This window comes from Suncus etruscus, chromosome 3 (assembly GCF_024139225.1).
Source record: "Suncus etruscus isolate mSunEtr1 chromosome 3, mSunEtr1.pri.cur, whole genome shotgun sequence".
Lineage (NCBI taxonomy): Eukaryota > Metazoa > Chordata > Mammalia > Eulipotyphla > Soricidae > Suncus > Suncus etruscus.
In genome coordinates, this window is record NC_064850.1 from 136,763,091 (window position 1) to 136,781,622 (window position 18,532).

The 18,532-nt window shown below is 35.6% G+C and overlaps 1 protein-coding gene across 2 annotated transcripts in view; it reads right to left on the reverse strand.

Moving 5' to 3' along the window:
* PIEZO2 (piezo type mechanosensitive ion channel component 2) overlaps window positions 1-18,532 on the reverse strand; it is a 441,513-nt gene that overhangs the window by 346,991 nt on the left and 75,990 nt on the right. For both annotated transcript variants that reach the window (XM_049769937.1, XM_049769936.1), the window contains exon 2: window positions 7,262-7,357. In XM_049769937.1, the coding sequence (XP_049625894.1) occupies window positions 7,262-7,357 (96 nt within the window). The remainder of the gene's footprint in view (window positions 1-7,261; window positions 7,358-18,532) is intronic.

Sequence of the window (18,532 nt, forward strand, 5' to 3'; positions counted from 1 at the left end):
TAATTTACTCTTTTTTGATAATTTTTTTGGTTTTGGGGCCAAACACAGCTGCACTCAGGGGTTACTCCTGGCTCTCTGCTCAGAAATCGCTCCTGGCAAAGTCACAGGGGATCATATTGTATGCCGGAATTCAAACCAATGCCAGTCCTATCGCTGTGCTATTTCTCCAGCCCCTAAATTTCCTTATTTTATTATAAGATAACTTTAACACACTAAGCTTTAGACCAAATATTCTGAGTTTTAACTTCTCCTTCTACTATTAGCATGACTAAATTAACCACCAGTATTTTCTCACCCTCAAGCTAAATTCCAAATACTATGCAAATCAGATCCACTTTAAAAGTACAACAGTGGAGCTGAAATAACTGGTCAACTACATGCAAAAAAGTAAACTTCAGAACTCTCTTTAACACCATGTACAAAGTTCAAATCAAAATGGATTAAAGACTTTGATATCAGACCTGAAACCATAAAAAAAAACAAACCATAGGGGAAAACAGGCAAAACACTCCATGACATTGAGACAAAAGGCAATTTCAAGGAGGAAGAGGAAACATCACTGTCCAAGCAAGTGGAAGCAAAGATAAACAAACGGGACTACATTAAACTGAGAAGCTTCTGAACCTCAAAGTAAAGAGTGACGAGACTACAAAGGCTATACATGGATTGGTAGAAACTATTCACTGAATACCCAACTGATAAGGGGTTAATAAATAAGATATTCAAGGTACTGTGAACTTAGCAAAAAACAAAAAACAAAAAACAAAAAACTTCATTCAAAGATAGAGAAGAAATGAGCAGACATTTCCTCAAAGAAGAAATACAGATGGTTAACAGATACATGAAAAAAATGTTCTACATCACTAATCATCAAGGAGATGCAAATCAAAACAACAATGAGTTATCAGATAATGTTACACCACAGACACTGGCACTCATCACGAAGAATAAGAACAACCAATGCTGGCATAGATGTGAGGAGAAAGGGACTCTCATTAACTGCTAGTTGGAATGTCATCTAGTCCAGCCTTTCTGGAAAACAATATGGAGATTACTCTAAAAATGGATATTGAGCTCCCATATGATCCAGCAATACCACTCCTAGGGATAGACCCTAGGAACACAAAAACAAAATAAAAATTCCCAACACACTCCTATGTTCATCACAGTACTATTTATAGTAGCCAGAATCTGGAAGCAACCTAGGTACTCAGCAACAGATGAGTGAATAAAGAAACTGTGGTATATCTACACAAATTAATATTACGCAGCCATTAGGAAGAATAAAGTCATTAAGTTTGCTTATACATGAATGGACATGGAGATTATTATTCTGAAGTGAAATGGAGAGGGATACATAGAATACTCTCACTCATCTGTTGTATATAAGAAAAAGAAGATACAGTATGGTACTAATATCCAGAGGCAATAGAATGAGGATCAAGAAGACCAATCCATTTTAGGAAGCTCACCACAAAGAGTGGTGAATTCATTAGAGAATGGTATACTATGAGGGTGATAGTTGAGACTGATCACTCTGACGAACTGGGTGCTGAAAAGGATAAAATGACATAACTGGCATCTCTTCATTAACAGCGATGCAAACCACAGTGTCAAAAATGAAAAGAGAGAGATGAGAAAGAGAGAGGGGTAAAATGTCTGCCCAAGAAATAGATGGAAGGGTGTGGGTGAAAGGGAAACTAGGGACATTGGTGGCAGAAAATGTGCACTATTGCAAAACAATGTGTCTAAAAGGAAATAGAGTGAAAAAGATAAGAGAGGAGAGGAAGATAGTGAGAAAGTATCGAAAAATAGATGCCCCAGAGACAGGAAGAGAAGAGGGCACTGGGGAGAGTGATAGGGAAAGAGGAAAACTGAAGGTATCAGTAATGGGAAATGTACACTGTTGAAGGTTGTTGTACATGGTATGACTGTAACTCAATTATGAACAATCTTATCTGTGAAAAATAAAAACAACTGTATTCTGAACAACTTTGTAACCAGTGTTCAAATAAAAAAAAGTGTTCTGCCACTGAAGTTATTCAAGACAAATTTGTAATGTAACTGCAAAGATGGACTTGAGATAATAAACAGCAGCAATTCTGGTCATTGTAATCATATGGCTTCCAAAAATAACTTCTTCAAATTGAGGTACATAAGATACATTCATATTAGGTACATAAGACCAATGTGGTTTATCCTCCTCCATCCCAAATAGAAAGGGTAGTCTTTTAATTTATATTTGTTGAAAGAAATGTCACACTTCACATGTATTAATACTACAGATCAATCTATACCACTATGTACTAGGATGTTTCCAAAATATAATCATATTATTGTCCCAGACCCTTGTGTCCTGAGCATGATAATCTATCAGTCAACAGGTATTTATTAAGTTACTAGGTTTTCCTCTTCCCTTGCATATGCCTAGAGGACTTTTTATTCTGTATGGGGTATGAGTCAGAGCACTATGACAGAGAAGAATCTAGTTCAGCCCCACAACAGCTATATCATTTATAATTTATCATGTATATATCATTTATAGTTCACAAGAATTTAATTTAATTTATAATAAAAAGGACTTTTTAGAAATAATAAATGAAACTCCCCATCACATTAATTGATTGAGTTAATTTTAATATAGGCTAGGTAAGATGGACTATTATTATATTAATAATATAATTCTTAAACAAAATATACTGAACTAATATATAAGTCTGAAAGTTGAATTACTTTTAGAAAATTGGTGGAGGTGAGAATTATAAAGCAACAGTAAAAGGCCTGGAGAAAAATTCAGGATGTCTGTAGTCATATGAATGAAATATAAATCTAGCTAACACTAATGTTTTAAGTAAGAGTGCTGCTCCTTCAAATAATATTAATACTAGTTGAGACATGAAAAATAAATCCCACGAATTGTGAGATCACCACATGTGTATTTCTTCCCCCAGCTGAATGTATCTGAAGCAGGTAGGGTATCTGTGAAGGAATAATAAACCAAGCCAGTCAGGAGAGAGTCATGGAGTCTGTCTGCTTTTTCCCTCTTAGTCTCTTGAGTGCACCCAGCCAAAAACTGCCTCTTTTTTTATTAAACTAATACCCATGGGGAAGGTTGAGAGAGAGACAAAAGTGGGCTTTTACATATCTAGGTGGGTTTATATATATCAAGAATAGATTATATATATATATCAAGAATATATATCAAGGATAGATTAATGGAAGAAGAAGGGGAATACACTTGTTCTGAGTTATTAGCTATGTGTCATCTTACAAATATATAGAAAATGCTTATTGTAACTGTCATACATATCTTATATGTTATACTGCTTATCAAAAAAGGCAATTCTGTATGTTTGTCAATATGTATGTTGCATGTTAGTCAATATGGTACATTCTCAACATCTTATATACATAGGGAACTTATTAGGTATCTTAGAGAAAAACTGACTATCTCATCAGTTTAGAATACTGTGATATGTGAAATTAATTACATATTTAAGAAATTTCATGCAATGCAGTTTCAGCCCAACTATTAAGCTGATAAATGATCAGTAAAAAAAGATTAATTTCCCCTCCTACCATATTGTTTCAATTCTTTCAATCACTCTTGAGCCTCTGATCTCAATTTAATGTAAAATATATTATCAAAATAAATATAAAATAATATAATTATAAAATTAATATAAAATAGCAAATATCCTATGGCTTATTTATCATAAACTTCTGTCTCCAGAGGTCTTCTGTGTGCAATAAATAAAACTTGTTAAGGATAGGGAGATCAAAGTAAGCATAAAACTATTACTGTGTTAGCAAATGTCACTATAATGCTAAGCTCTGGAAATAAATTAATTCATTTGTTTATTCCTTAGATAGTTGATGAATGTTTACTCAACATCAGAAACTGTTCTGTATCCAGAAAAAAGCAAATAAACAGTAAGACCTTTAAGATCTTGAAGTTTACATACTGAAAAGGAAAGAGAAGCATAAATTAATGTATTCAAAAAGATTCTGGTTTATATTTGGGAAAGGGAATAGAACTAAGCAGAAACCATACTCATTTCTCTACTGGAAAGAGATGTTTATTTTAAACTTGTAGTTTTTGCTCCATTGGACATTATGAAAGAGAGTTCTGCAGAATCCAAGAGAGTAGTATGTTGGTGAAAGAATTTCAAGTCCATTGAGAGAGGGACCATGAAACCACCCTGTGATGGGGGTGTTTCAACAAAATGTGACCCTTGCCTGAGAAATTCAAAGGATATAAAGAGGGTGGCCACGATGTTTTTTCAAACAGGTATATGTTCTGTGAAGAAAATAATAACATAAAATGAGCCTATTCCTCATACTCTGCGTATATATATGCATGATAGAGACAGTCACACATACACACAGAAAGAAAGAAAGAGAAAGAAAGAAAGAGAAAGAAGAAGAAAGAAAGAAAGAAAGAAAAGAAAGAAAGAAAGAAAGAAGAAAGAAAGAAAAGAAAAAGAAAGAAAGAAAGAAAGAAAGAAAGAAAGAAAGAAAGAAAGAAAGAAAGAAGAGTGAGAAAGAAAGAAAGAAAGAAAGAAAGAAAGAAGAAAGAAAGAAAGAAAGAAAGAAAGAAAGAAAGAAAGAAGAAAGAAAGAAAGAAAGAAAGAAAGAAAAGAAAGAAAGAAAGAAAGAATGAGTGAGAGAAAAGAAAGAAAGAAAGAAAGAAAGAAGAAGAAAGAAAGAAAGAAAGAGAAGAAAAAAGAAAGAAGAAAGAAGAAGAAAGAAAGAAAGAAAGAAAGAAAGAAAGAAAGAAAGAAAGAAAGAAGAAAGAAAGAAGAAAGAAAGAAAGAAAACCAGGGAGTTCTGCTTCATAGAGCAGATAAGTAGGAATTATCACAGGAAAGAAAATACAAGATTGTATGGCTAAGGTCCTACAATTCAACTCTGGATAATGGATTCATTACACACATCAATTCATGTGGATCCAACCATTAAGAGAGAGACAAACTTTATTCTCTAAGGGTTTAAGTGACTTAGAAAGCTATTTTTCAGTATGTATGTATGTATGTATGTATGTATGTATGTATGTATTTATTTATTTATTTATTTATTTATTTATTTATTTATTTTGGGAGTGGTTACAACCAGCAATGCTCAGGGCTTACTCTGGCTCAGCTCAAGGTTCACTCTTGCAGATTTCCAGGGACCATATGGGGTACCTTGGAAAAAAAAATTGGTCAAGTTACAAGGCAACTTGAAAGGCAAGTACTATACCCTCTATAGAATGAAATAGTTAGACTATTATATTTTATTGATTTATGGGTGTTGGGGTTACCTCACCTGGCTGTGATGGTGCTCAGGGGAACATATGTAGTACCAAGAATTTGAACTAGGGTCTCTATTGACACAGAAGCATGCAAGGCAAGTGCCTTATCTCCTGATTTACCTCTCCAGCTCCTTTTTAATAGCACCACTGTACTTTTTTGGTTGAAATAACTGATAATGAGAATGTGTGAAATACTTCTGGCTCCTACGGTTGTGACAACTTCAAAGACCAGGTAGCTTCTTCCAAAAGTAAGAATAACTGTTAAGTAGTCTTTCTGAGTCAAGAAAACCAACACAGCTTCTACAGTTTTAACTATTTAAATGAATGTTTATGAAAACCAAATTTTACAACTGATGAGAGTAGAAAAAAATTAATTATTTGCTATTTTGTGTAGACCAAGTCTTTTCTTGAAGAATTTATCATAACAAGGAAAAAACATTCATAAGTTGATGAAGTCCATTCATAAGTTGATGCTACTCCAAAGGTTGATAAAATATAACTACTGTTTCCTCTCATAGATGGTCATTATACTCACCTAAGCAGTTAGCAGCCTGTTTTCTTGTCTTAGAACAGTTTTAAAAGACAATTTGTTAAATTTATTCAAAGTGATTTCATATTAATGATTACCTTTAGTAAAGAGAACTTCCAACATAAATTTACGAACTAACCCCACTCTCTAATTTAAGTATTTAAAACTATAACCAATCTGGGCCTGGAGAGATAGTACAGCAGTGTTTGCCTTGCAAGCAGCCGATCCAGAACCTAAGGTGGTTGGTTCGAATCCTGGTGTCCCATATGGTCCCCTGTGCCTGCCGGAAGCTATTTCTGAGCAGACAGCCAGGAGTAACTGGTGTGACCCAAAAACAACAACAACAACAAAAAAAAAAAAACTATAACCAATCTTACTTCCTAAGCTTTCAGGTTCTTGAAGGCATGGTAAAGGGATCCAAAGTTTTCATGACCATGACTAAAAAACTACCTTTTTGATAAAAATAACTCCCTTTGAGAAGTGAATTGACACATATGAAAGAGATTTAGATTTCAATCAATAGATAGGACCAGAATTCCTTCCCAATTTCCTCATTAATAGATTGAGAAATCCCCCATTAATAGACTGAGAAACACCACTCTATGTCTTATTCATCTGTACCACATTCTCTCCCTCTTCAATCCAATATAAAAATGTGCAAACCAATATTGTCAACCATATGTCTTGTTTCATTGACAATTCATTGAGTGCATAAATTTTAGTGGATTTTTTTGGAGGGCACCCTCTGCGGTGCTTAAGGAATTGGTGGTTGGAGGACCATGCAATGGGCTTTTTTCATACAAAGCACTCTCTCAGTCCACTGAGGAATGTCTCAACCTGAATTCATCTTAATAAAATGTCCTATATACATTGCAAGCCCATTAGGTTTAGGTTTCAACCTATTAAGGACATAGATGGGGAGATGAGCTGTTACAGTGACAAAACACATTAAGTTATCACTTACTATCTACAGGTTCTCAAAAAAACTGACTATAAAGGGAAAAGACTATATCAAAACTTGGATCATCTCCTTTTGATTATCTCCTGCAAAGATATTTTTCCCATAAAGTTTAATAACAAACTTCGAAGTAATATGATATTACTCAAGGGCTTGCTGTTACCCACAGCAATTACTTTCTTTTTTTTGGGGGGGGGTCACACCCAGCAGTGCTCAGGGGTTATTCCTGGCTCCACGCTCAGAATTTGCTCCTCGCAGGCACAGGGACCATATGGGACGCTGGGATTCGAACCGATGACCTCCTGAATGAAAAGCAAACGCCTTACCTCCATGCTATCTTCCCGGCCCAGCAATTACTTTCAATTAAATATTTGACACCTATTCTCTGAATGTAAATACATCTCCCTTATTTTAAAGACAAAGCTAAAGAGCCCAATAAAATGCTTTCAGACTATAGTACAAAATAAGAAATGCTTCTTACCTTGCATTGTAGTTTTTGTTGGTTCTGAGAACAGAGGGATGAGCAAGAGGTAGATGAGGTAGACAAAGGAGAGTCCATTATATCGAAATGCACATGCTGCATGTGGACAGGAGGAAGAGAAGAAAAATATGTTAACAAGGATAAACAAATATGACCAGGATCTACAGGGCTGTGTAATAGCACCAGACATGGGCGGATCAAATATCAATGCCTAAATAGATATATTAATGACAAATGAGAAATTCAGACCAAAATATCATACTTACACTTTAAACCTAAAGGAAAGTAATACTGGCACACTCAAATGAGGCCATAATACAGTCAATTTTTAAGTATACTAAAGCAGACTATAGAAATACAGATAGCAACAAATTGGCAAGGGTGTGAGAAAAAGTGCACTGTGCCTGAAAGAGGTAAGATTTAAGAGAAAGGAAAAAAAATGAAGAAAGACATTAAATGCTTTGTGAAAGGAATTTATGCAAATATCCATGTTTCTTCCAGTCCTCCTCATCACTCTGCCCATAGCCCCAATCTTATAAGATATTTTCACTGTAGAGGCCAACCAACACTACCTCCTAAGGTCCTCACATGAAACTAACCAGCCAGACTGAATGAAAATCAACAACAGTGGCTCATGAATTCTTTGAGAACTTATTTTCTCTTAGGAAGAGAAGGGTGTGTGGAGGGAAGAGGAGGAGAAAAGTAGAGGAGAGAGGAGAGGAGAGAGTGAGAAGGGATGACAGGAGAGGAGAGAAAGGGAGAAGAGGGAAGAGGAGAGGAGTGGAGGGGAGAAGAAAGGAGAGAAGAGAGGGGAAGAAGAGGAGAGGAGAGAAAAGGAGAAAAGAGAGAGGGGAGAAAAGAGGAGAGGAGAAGATAGAAGAGGGGATAAGAGGGGAAGGGATGAGAAGGGAAAGGAGAAAAAAGGGAAGGAGAGGAAAAGAATGAAGTGGTGGGGAGGAGAGCAGAAAGGAGGGGAGGAGAGAGGAGAGAAGTGAAGGGAAGAGGAGGAGAGGAGAGGACAGGAGGGTATGGAAAAGGAAAGAGAGGAAAAGGAGTGAACTGGTGGGAAGGAGAGTGGAAAGGAGGAGAGGAGAGAGGAGAGAAGTGAAGGGAAGAGGAGGAGAGGAGAGGACAGGAGGGTATGGGAAGGGAGGAGATTAACATGAATAAGAAAATATTAAATACAAACATGAATCGGGGTTTGATCCTAGGCATTGCATATTGTCCTCTAAGCACTACCCAGAGTGATCTCTGAACACAGAGAACATTTGATCCCTGAGTACTGCCAGATGTAGCCCAATGAATAAATTCACCCACTGACTCCAAAAGGCAAGAATGAGTAAGTATGAATTTGTGGCAGGCTAAAATCAGATGTCACAGGTTGGAAAACCATTGGACTAATGTTAGAAAAGAAAGAATAGGGCAAAGGAATATGAATTTTATATTTTAAATTCAATGAGTCACTGAAAATGCCATTCTGTTAAAGAAGAGTTTCATAAAGATTGACTGATATAAACTGGAGATGAGATGATAATAAAACTTAGTTTGGTGAATGAGGTATAAATGAAAATTCTCAAGTGGTATGTTGTCCATGATAACTTAAAATCATAACAGTAGATAAAATAAAAAAAGTTAAAAAGAGATACAAAGATAAAGATCTTAAAGTTGGTTCCAAGGTGGATAAACTAGGGATTAGTAAATGTTGCTCTCATGGGGGAAGAAAGAGGTATTTAAGAAGAAAGTGTGGCTTTCCTTACTTTTGGATGCATCCACAAAATGAAATTGTGGAACTTAGATCTGATTGAAATATTTACCATACAGTTTGGTTGCATCACTTCTAGTGACTTTAGATGGAAGTGAATATGAGAAAAGGAATAACCAAGGTCAAAAACAGATAAAGAAAAGTGGGCCAAAGCGATAGCACAATGGTAGGGTATTTGCCTTGCATGTGGCTGACCTGGGTTTGATCCCCTACATCCCAGGCGCTGCCCTGAGCCTACCAGGAGTAATTTCTGAGCATAAAACCAGAACTAACCCCTTAGTATTGCCAGGTGTGACTCAAAGACAAATATAAATAAATTAAATAAATAAATAAATAAATAGTAAAAAGAAAAGAAAGAATAAAGAAAAGACTCACTCCAGAGTAAAAAATAAAATTGAAACAAGTGAAGGACAGAGATACATCTGCCTTGACAAATGTCTACAAAATAGGGCCAAGAGGTCAAGAAAAACTGGTGGGTCTGAAAGACAAAAACAGTGGAAAATTGAGTACAGAGTGCAATAAAACTTGGGAATAAACCCAGTTTCCACAAAATAAAAGGTTTTTACAAAGGACATTCACTCCAACAGATGACAAATTTGTCTTAGGTTATCAGTGATGCTTCTATAAAAGGACCCATCCTGGAAAGAGGATGGGAATCAGAGTACAGAAAGTGCTCATGAGACAAAGTCATAAAATGAATGATTCATAGTCATGAATCATGGAAGAAAGTCCACTCAGTGATCATATGTCATCAAACACTAAACTGCTCCTAATACAGGGTCTGGAATCACAGGACTGAAAATTGGGATTGAGATTGATTAAGAAGTGCTAGTCCTAATAAGAAATTTGGACAGGGGGCCTGCTTCTGGTGGCTGCATCCACAAAAATGTAATAGAAGAGTCGATTACATACATCAAGAAGTGACATAAAAGAAGGCATTGACAAAACTTAATTTTTCATCTCAAAGGGTCATACACCTGCTTTCTTGAACAATCCAGTGCAGAAACAAACAAAAAAAAGGTTCAAACCATTAACTGGCTTGGCAAGAAAATAAATATAAGTGGAGCATTATACAAGAATATCTATTTAAATACTCTTTCTATCCTTTCTCTTCTGTTATCTTATTACTCCTCCAGAATTTTAAGTTTCTTACAATACTATCTAAATGCTTTTAGGTTGTTCATTCATTCAACACAAGTAGCTTAATTATGCAATATGTCTAAGCTGCTGTCCTAGGTGCTGGGAACACATTGAAGAAGAAGCCTCAAAAATCATTCTTTTCCTTTCCCTGGGAGATACCATTTTGGTGGGAAGATGCAGGGAACAATGAAGGCAATCGATGTCAAATATATACTGGAAAGTAAATGTTACCTAAATAAGAAGTTGGCAAGGAAAGAGAAGCAAGGATATGCGGAGGAGGGTCTGGCCCACTCTAGCATTCATTGGGTACACTGAAGTGAGCCCTCAAACAGAAAGTGAGATTGAGCCAAGAGGTGAAATAGTTGCGCAGGCTGTATGCCAGGTGGCCCAAGTGTGCCAGGTGGGACAAGTGGCTCAGACCCAGGTCAGGAACAGAGATGTAAGACTGGCATTTCTGGCCTGCCCAAGACAGTCTCTTGGGTAGCTCAGACTACTAGCAGAATCCTGTAAAGTTTTTAACTCTAACATGTCTTATGCAACAAAATGATCCACTTCTCTATATTTTTGAGAACAAAAAAAAAAAAAACGGAACTGTAACTGTGTCATTTTGAAAGGCATTTACATTGCACTTACCTACTGTTCACTGAAATGAATCCCTGCTTATGTGAAATGTGCCTCTGTTGTGTGAGATGCCCTGAATTAGGCACTCCATATACATGACATCAATAGACACTATGCAAATATCATATCTATGCATATGAATAATATACCCATACTCTATCTTCATTTTATGTATATAAATATTATTCTCTTCTAAATAAAAGCAGTAGGAAAAATTTATATGTAACTAGGTTGAGGTGAGAACCTGGCTTCTCCTCTCGTCTGCACTGTCATCACACCTCAAGTATTCACCACCATTTCACTATTTAATTGCCTACACTCTCTCATCATCTGTGAAGGACTGGATGAGGCAAAGTCTGTCTTCCATAGGAGAACAGGGATTCTCTATGCATTTTACTTTTTCAATGTCTAGTTTGATATCATGCAGGATGAGAATGAGTATCTTGAGAAAAATTCCCAGTGATTAATGCTGATAGAATGAGATAGCTACCACCTTCTTTTTTAACACCAAAACTTAGTGCCTATTATTTATAACAAAGGCAAGAGAATTTAAGAAGACAGAAATAACAATGGTTAGTAAGTAGCTTCAAAACAGTTCTCAGTAATTACCACCTCCTGGCTATTACACAGAGTAAGCCTCTCCAGCCTGATTACAGGCTGGAACTATATTAGGATTGACTCACTCTCAGTAGAGCATAGTTAGCACAAGTAAAGAGGTCTGACTTGGAGATTCCTATCTCAATAATTCCTCCAATTCTTCCTTTGTTCAGTCAGGAAAACCTTTTGTTCAGTCAGGAAAATCAAAAACAACATGTAGACAGTCATGTTGGAGAAGTTAAGGTCTCTAAATAAGCCAGTCCTTATCAGTTTGGATTTAGAAATGCATCATTCCTGATCTATGTGTTCTTATCAATGATATCTTGCCTCAAAGAGTGGAGATACTGTAGTGGTAAGGTGCCCAGAGGCACAGATCCTAAATTCAGATACAGAGTACAGTGTGTTGCTTTGAACTATTAAAAGTTTGGTACTAATGTGTTTAATTCTTTTTTTTTTTTCAGTAAGAAAAAATGAAAAATAGACCGCTAATCCTACTTTTTTTTTATTTTTTGAAATAGTCACAATTTTAAATTCAATGCTTCTATAACATGTGAAACTGCTACCAAGTTGCAGCAGAATACATTACTCCAATATGACATCCATGGCATGAGCTCTATTCTAGAAACCCAGATTTCTGTTCTCTGTCTCAGAAATTTTACTTCTGCCATTCAGGTTTTTAAATGTAGCTCAAGGCATGTAAAGTAGAAAGGTGATTTAGCTAAGAATGCCCTGTAATTTCCACTATTTCTATCTGGCTTAAGTGTCCAAAATTACAAGGAGTTTCTCCAAAAAGATGATAGGTTAGACTACAAACAAAGGGCTAAGAACTCCAAACAGTGAGCTAACAGGTTATTAAGAGAAGTACTTTACAAACATTAATGCTTCATTAGAAATATAAACCATAGGAATCTCCTCCTATAGTAATTTTCTGTTTGTTTGGTTTCTTTTTGGGAGGGGGCACAGCCAACTATGCTCTTGGCTCTGCAGTCAGAATTCATTCCTGGTGGTGCTCAGGGACCATATAGGTGCCAAGGATCTAACCCAGGTGGACCATCTGCAAGATAAGTGCCTTACCTTCTTTTTTTTTTTTTTGTTTTTTCGGGCCACACCCATTTGATGCTCAGGGGTTAGTCCTGGCTAGGAGCTCAGAAATTGCCTCTGGCTTGGGGGGACCATATGGGACGCTGGGATCGAACCGCGGTCCTTCCTTGGCTAGCGCTTGCAAGGCAGACACCTTACCTCTAGCACCACCTCACCGGCCCTGTGCCTTACCTTCTACATGTCTCTCTAGCCCAGGAATTTTATTTTCTAAAGATGAAAGTTGGCATGTAATTTAAAAAAAAACCATCAAGTAGGAAAAATGATATATCTGATCTTAAAATTTTCTAATTTATCAGTCAGAAATGTTGAAATTTCTAGAGTAAATGACCACATAACATTTATAAAGATGCTAACTTGCATTGCAGTGCATGCATAATAATATTTATCCATTGGCTACAATATAATAGGGAGAAGTTTATGCATACTATAAAAATAAAGGGAAATAATTTTAAATTATGTTATTAAAGGTAAGTGTTTCAATTTTTAGCAAGATGCATTGTCCTACTTCCTTTATACCCTTGAGCAAGGTCTAGGAACATCTTACAATAAATGGTTGGGAAGACAATGTTTAAATGTTTTGATTCTAGATATTAAGTAAGTATGTTCTAAATACTCATTGCCTCAAAAAGCTTTGGTTTTGTCAAAACAGTAGAGACATTCAGTATAAGCAAGGTCTATAACAAGTGACAAAAGATTCTGGGCAATTCAATGATCCTAGAAAATACTCTTGCTATTACTTTTAATATTTTTCTTTTGTATTCTGAAGCAAGACCTTATGCTTTAAAATAAAATCCTCTCTCAAAATTGTGGCCTTTAATTTTTTAAAAAAGTACAATAGATTGAAGCCAGAATCAACAACAATGACATCGTGAGACCCAAATGTTAACAATCAAAATTTAAAATAGGTATGTTATGCTGGCATTCTGGAGTGCAGGGGGTGGTGGCATGGCATGCACTCTAGGAACATCAGTGGAGGGAGGTAGATATTAGTGTGGGACTGGTCTTGAAGTATTATATGTCTGAAACCCAGATATGAAGAACTTTGTAAATCACAATAGTTTCAATAAAAATATTAAAGATATAATAGAAAAAGTTGCAAAATATTTATAATGGTGCAGTTAAAAGCTAAAAAATCATAGATTTCTTTTTGTTAAGTTGAAGTAAACATATAAAGAAACTAAAGACAGGAAAAAGACTGTTATGTCATCTAAAATTACTGTCTATTTGTGTAGAGTCCTTTCCCCATCATAGGTTTTATATCCAGTTAAAATAATAGATGTCTTCGAAAAGACTTAAGTGCAGTTTAGAATCCAGACAAGAGTTCTTTCTGTCTTCCCTCTACTTTACTGCTGACCTACACATCTATTATAGGTTTGACTGTGTTTATCTGAGAAATTATTTCTTCAAGAACAATGGTGCTATAGGGGCCGGAGTGGTAGCACAGTGGTAGGATGCTTGTCTTGCATTTGGCTGACCCAGGATGGATGTGGATTCAAACCCCGGCATCCTATATGGTCCCCCAGGCCAAGAGTGATTTCTGAGCACAGAGCCAGGGTAACCCCTGAGCACTGCTGGGTGTGCTGCCCATAAAAACAACAGAAAACAAAATAAAACAATGGTGCTAGAAAGTCTTTCCCTCTACTGTTCAGATGAGAAGAAATATACTTGCACACTATGGCTACCATACAGAACTGGCCAAGATGCTGTTACGTAAGGTCTATAGCTCATTTTCATTTTCAAATTAAAAATATGTTGTTGCATTTTAGAAGCAGTCTCTGTACTTTAACATTACAACTTTATCCAGGCACATAAAAAGTTGCCTTTCTTCTAGGAAACTTATCAGAACAACATTGAATCTATCATTAATTGTATGATTCTCTCACTACAAGAAAAGACTTTCTGCACCTTTCAAATAAAAATTATTATTTGAAGTAATTAGAGAGGTATTAGCTAAACATATGGTTACCTTTTTGTGTATGATGTGCATCAAATCAACATGCTGTTCACTTCAAACTTTTACAATATTACATGTTGATTATGCTGCAATATAGCAAAGGATATAGAATAATATAAAAATGTTTTATTCTACAGCAATTTCATTAGTACTAGATAAGAGAATGTAAATTTTCTAGAGTAAATTTTAAAGTAAAACAAGGCTTTGAATTTCAATGTATTAGCAAAAATCCATAACTACTATTCAATTTACTAGTATTTTAAATTTTTGACAACCAAAACTAGCAGTATATTTCCTGGCACCATAAAAAGTCCTGGGTGTTTGACAATGAATATGGCCGAAGCCTGTAGATAATAGCTCATGACGATATGCTTCAAGGATGGAGAAACCCTATATATCCTAGGCCAAGGAAATTTCCTTCCTAATTTCCCAAGTACTTACTGTGCCTATGCAAAATAAAAAGAAGAAGAAAAGAAAAAAAGAAAAAGAAAAAATCCTACCACAGCAATCCCCTCCACTTCTTTTTTTTTTTCATTTTTGTTTAGTTTTGCTTTGTTCTGTTTGGTTTTCCTTTTTCTCATTTTGTCCTTCCTCTTTTAAATTTATATATACTGTTTCTAAATAGGGTCTCCCCAATTTTTTAAATTATTTATTTATCAATTTACTTTTTTCTTTTTCTTTTACTTTTTCTTTACTTTTCTTTTTCTTATCAACAGAACCATAGAACTTGAATTATCTTGTTCTGTTGCTTAAATTGATAAAGAAAAATATGTGAATCGTAGCAAAGGCAAGTAGTCTCATGAACATGGAGTGGAAATAAAAAATGACCAAACCTAAATACCCCACCCAAAGTCAGTGACAATGGAATCAAGAGACCAAAACCACAAGTTATACGCAAAGGGACCTGTTACACAAGTAGTCCAGGGAGTGGAAGTATGGGAAGCATGCTAGGAACAGAGGCAGAGGTGGTCAACATGGGTGGTGGGAATTTCCCCAATTCTCTGGCACTATGTACCTTAAACTTAACTGTGAAAAACTTGTAATTCACATTGGCCTCAATAAAAACTATTAAAAAAGAAAGAAAAGAAAAAAGAAAAATCAGATACCATGTAGAGAAAATCTAAAAAAGTATCTTATAAAAGATAAACCCATTAGAGTATGAGTTTTCTACTTTTTCCAAATGGTCTTAGATTCTCTTTGAAAAAATATGAATTGAATTTAATTATAAGTAGAATAATTATTTAATTTTAGGGCACTGTGCTAACGGGTCACTTCTGACAGGCTTAGGGGACCATATGGGCTGCAGGAATCAAGCCTGGTGGGCCATATGCAAGGCTAGCACCCTACCCATTGTACTATCTTTCAGGTGACATTAACTGAATTTTCTAAACTCAAATTGACTACAGATATTGCAGAAATAAGTCTTATTTTATTGCTACAGGTGTTACTCCCAGTGATGTTCATTCAGGTCCGGTTATGGATGGAGTGTGGGTACCAAAACCTCAACTATGTTTATGAATGACTAGATACCAGGGATTGAACTCAAGATTTTTTTAACCATTCAAGTTACATCTCTGGTTCCTAAAATAAATTTTAAAGAAAAAATATACTGATCATGTTTTTCTTCTTTAAAATTACCTTTTAATATGGAAGCCCCCATTTTACAGGTTTACCCATAGAAAGTTTTAATAAAGCATAAATAAATCTGCTCAGTCTTTAGGATGTTCAAGCTATATAACAGCATCACTCAAACTTAAAAGGTTAATCTCCATTTACATTGATATCCTTATATCTTAATACTTAGGTTGAACAATTGAACTTAATAGATACTTATATAAAAGCACGTTCTTATTAGCAATTTCAATTTAATCTGAATACAATTTAAATTGATAAACATTGAGACTGGATTAACAGACAATGTTGCAAGTGGAAAATAAATGTCATTTTCTTTTTCCTAAATAAAAATAATTCTCTGCTTTGTCCCAATACCTTCATAGTGTCATCCCTAAGCAATACATTAGATCTGTGCAACTATAAAGGATAGAATACAGAATGACTTTTTGGTTTAAATGCAGAGAGGCTTTACGTAGGGACAATGGCTTAAAAGAAAAGAATTAATTTACCACCTGCCACAATTACCTTCTTTTAAGAACTAAGTAAAATAATAAGAATATTTAGATAGGCTTTCATGATAAACTTTAGAATACTCTACATTATTCTTGGCAGCATGAAAATAAACCAATTCAGCAAATTACAATTAAATAGTTTTTCTTCTACACACAATACTTGCTGCTTCCCAACACTGTATTTTAACAATTAATACAGTTAATGGGGCCGGAGTGATAGCGCAGTGGTAGAGCGTTTGCCTTGCATGCGCCTGACCCAGGACGAACCTGGGTTCAATCCCCGGCATCTCTTATGGTCCCTCCAAGCCAGGAGCAATTTCTGAGCGTATAGCCAGGAGTAACCCCTGAGCGTCACTGGGTGTGGCCCAAAACCCCAAAATAAATTAATACAGTTAAAATTGATATAAAATTTCTATGATTTCTTACTAAATTACTCTGACATACTCTCTGAGTCTTTTTCAGAACCTCCTCTGATATATAGAGCTATCAACTTTGCCTTTGATCACTTCTATTGTTTGTAAAGTAGATACCCTGTGATGGTACAAACACAGTCTTTTCTATGACTTGAATTTATGCTATGGATACTGCTTCTGACCATAGTGTGTAATTCTCACTCATAAAACAAAATGCAAAAAAGCAATGACTTGAATGAGTACCTCAGGATTAGTCCCTTACACCAGATCATGCTTGGATCTTTGGTATTGCAATGCCTTTCCCTCACCACTTTTAATGTCAATTATACAATAAATCTAACTTTCTGACAATAGTAGAGTTAAAAAATCTTTGCAGTGAGGAAATCAAAAAAATTCAGTCATAACCCACCCTTCGCCAGTGCATATTTCCCACCACCAATGTCCCCAGTTTCCCTCCCACCTACCCCCATCTCTGGAGCAGACCTTTTACTTCTCTCTCTCCTCTCCCGTCACTCTCTCTCTCTCTCTCTCTCTCTCTCTCTCTCTCTCTCTCTCTCTCTCTCTCTCTCTCTCTCCCCCCCACCCTACACTCAATGCTCTTTGTGGCAAGCAAAAAGATTATTCTTTCTGACCCTCATTATCTCTGGATATAAATATTATAATATATTTTATTTTTCTTATATCCCACAAATGAGTGAAATTATTCTATGTGCCCAATCTTCTGATGCTACTCATTTTAAATGTACACATCATCCCCCTGACTTATAAAATTAATATAGCTAAAAATATAGATGGAATATTTTATTTGGATAATACAACTAACAACTGCTATCACATACTGAAGCTTATTAGAGATATTTTTTTTTACAGATCATGCATTAGAATGAAAGAGTATTTGATTTTTGATCAATAGATACAGAAAATTTGAATCTCTTAAAATTCTAAATATTGATCATCATGAAGTTGTCTTGACTCTACTCTGTTTTTACCATATATCATGTATGGTATGTATCATAACTTCCCCTTAATTCTCACAAAATAAAACTGATTCAGTAACTGAGTCTGGATTCAAAAAGGAGAGGTGATTCAGGAACTACTATGAGGCTAAGCTAGATGGTTTCTATCAAAAATATGCTGATAAGAAGTACCATCCCAAGTGTCTTAATTGGGTCACTTTATGCATTTTTAAGTTTTAAATTAAAATACAACTTATATCAAGTAATCATGGAAGCAGGGAATAGAGAAGTTTTTTGTTTTATTTATTTTTTTTGTTTTGGGGTCACACCTGGCAGTGCTCAGGGGTTGCTCCTGGCTGTAGGGTAAGAAATCGCCCCAGGCAGGCATAGGGATTCAAACCACCATCCTTCTGCATGAAAGGCAAATGCCTTATCTCCATGCTATCTCTCAGACCCAGGAACAGAGAAGTTTCAAAGCTCTGTTCTTCCAGGTCTATGCCCTGAAAATGCTTTGATAATATAATGGTGTCAGAAACATACCTCTATTCTAGCCAGAATTTCTTGTTAACCATTTTCCAATCATACAGTTTCTTGGCTGTTT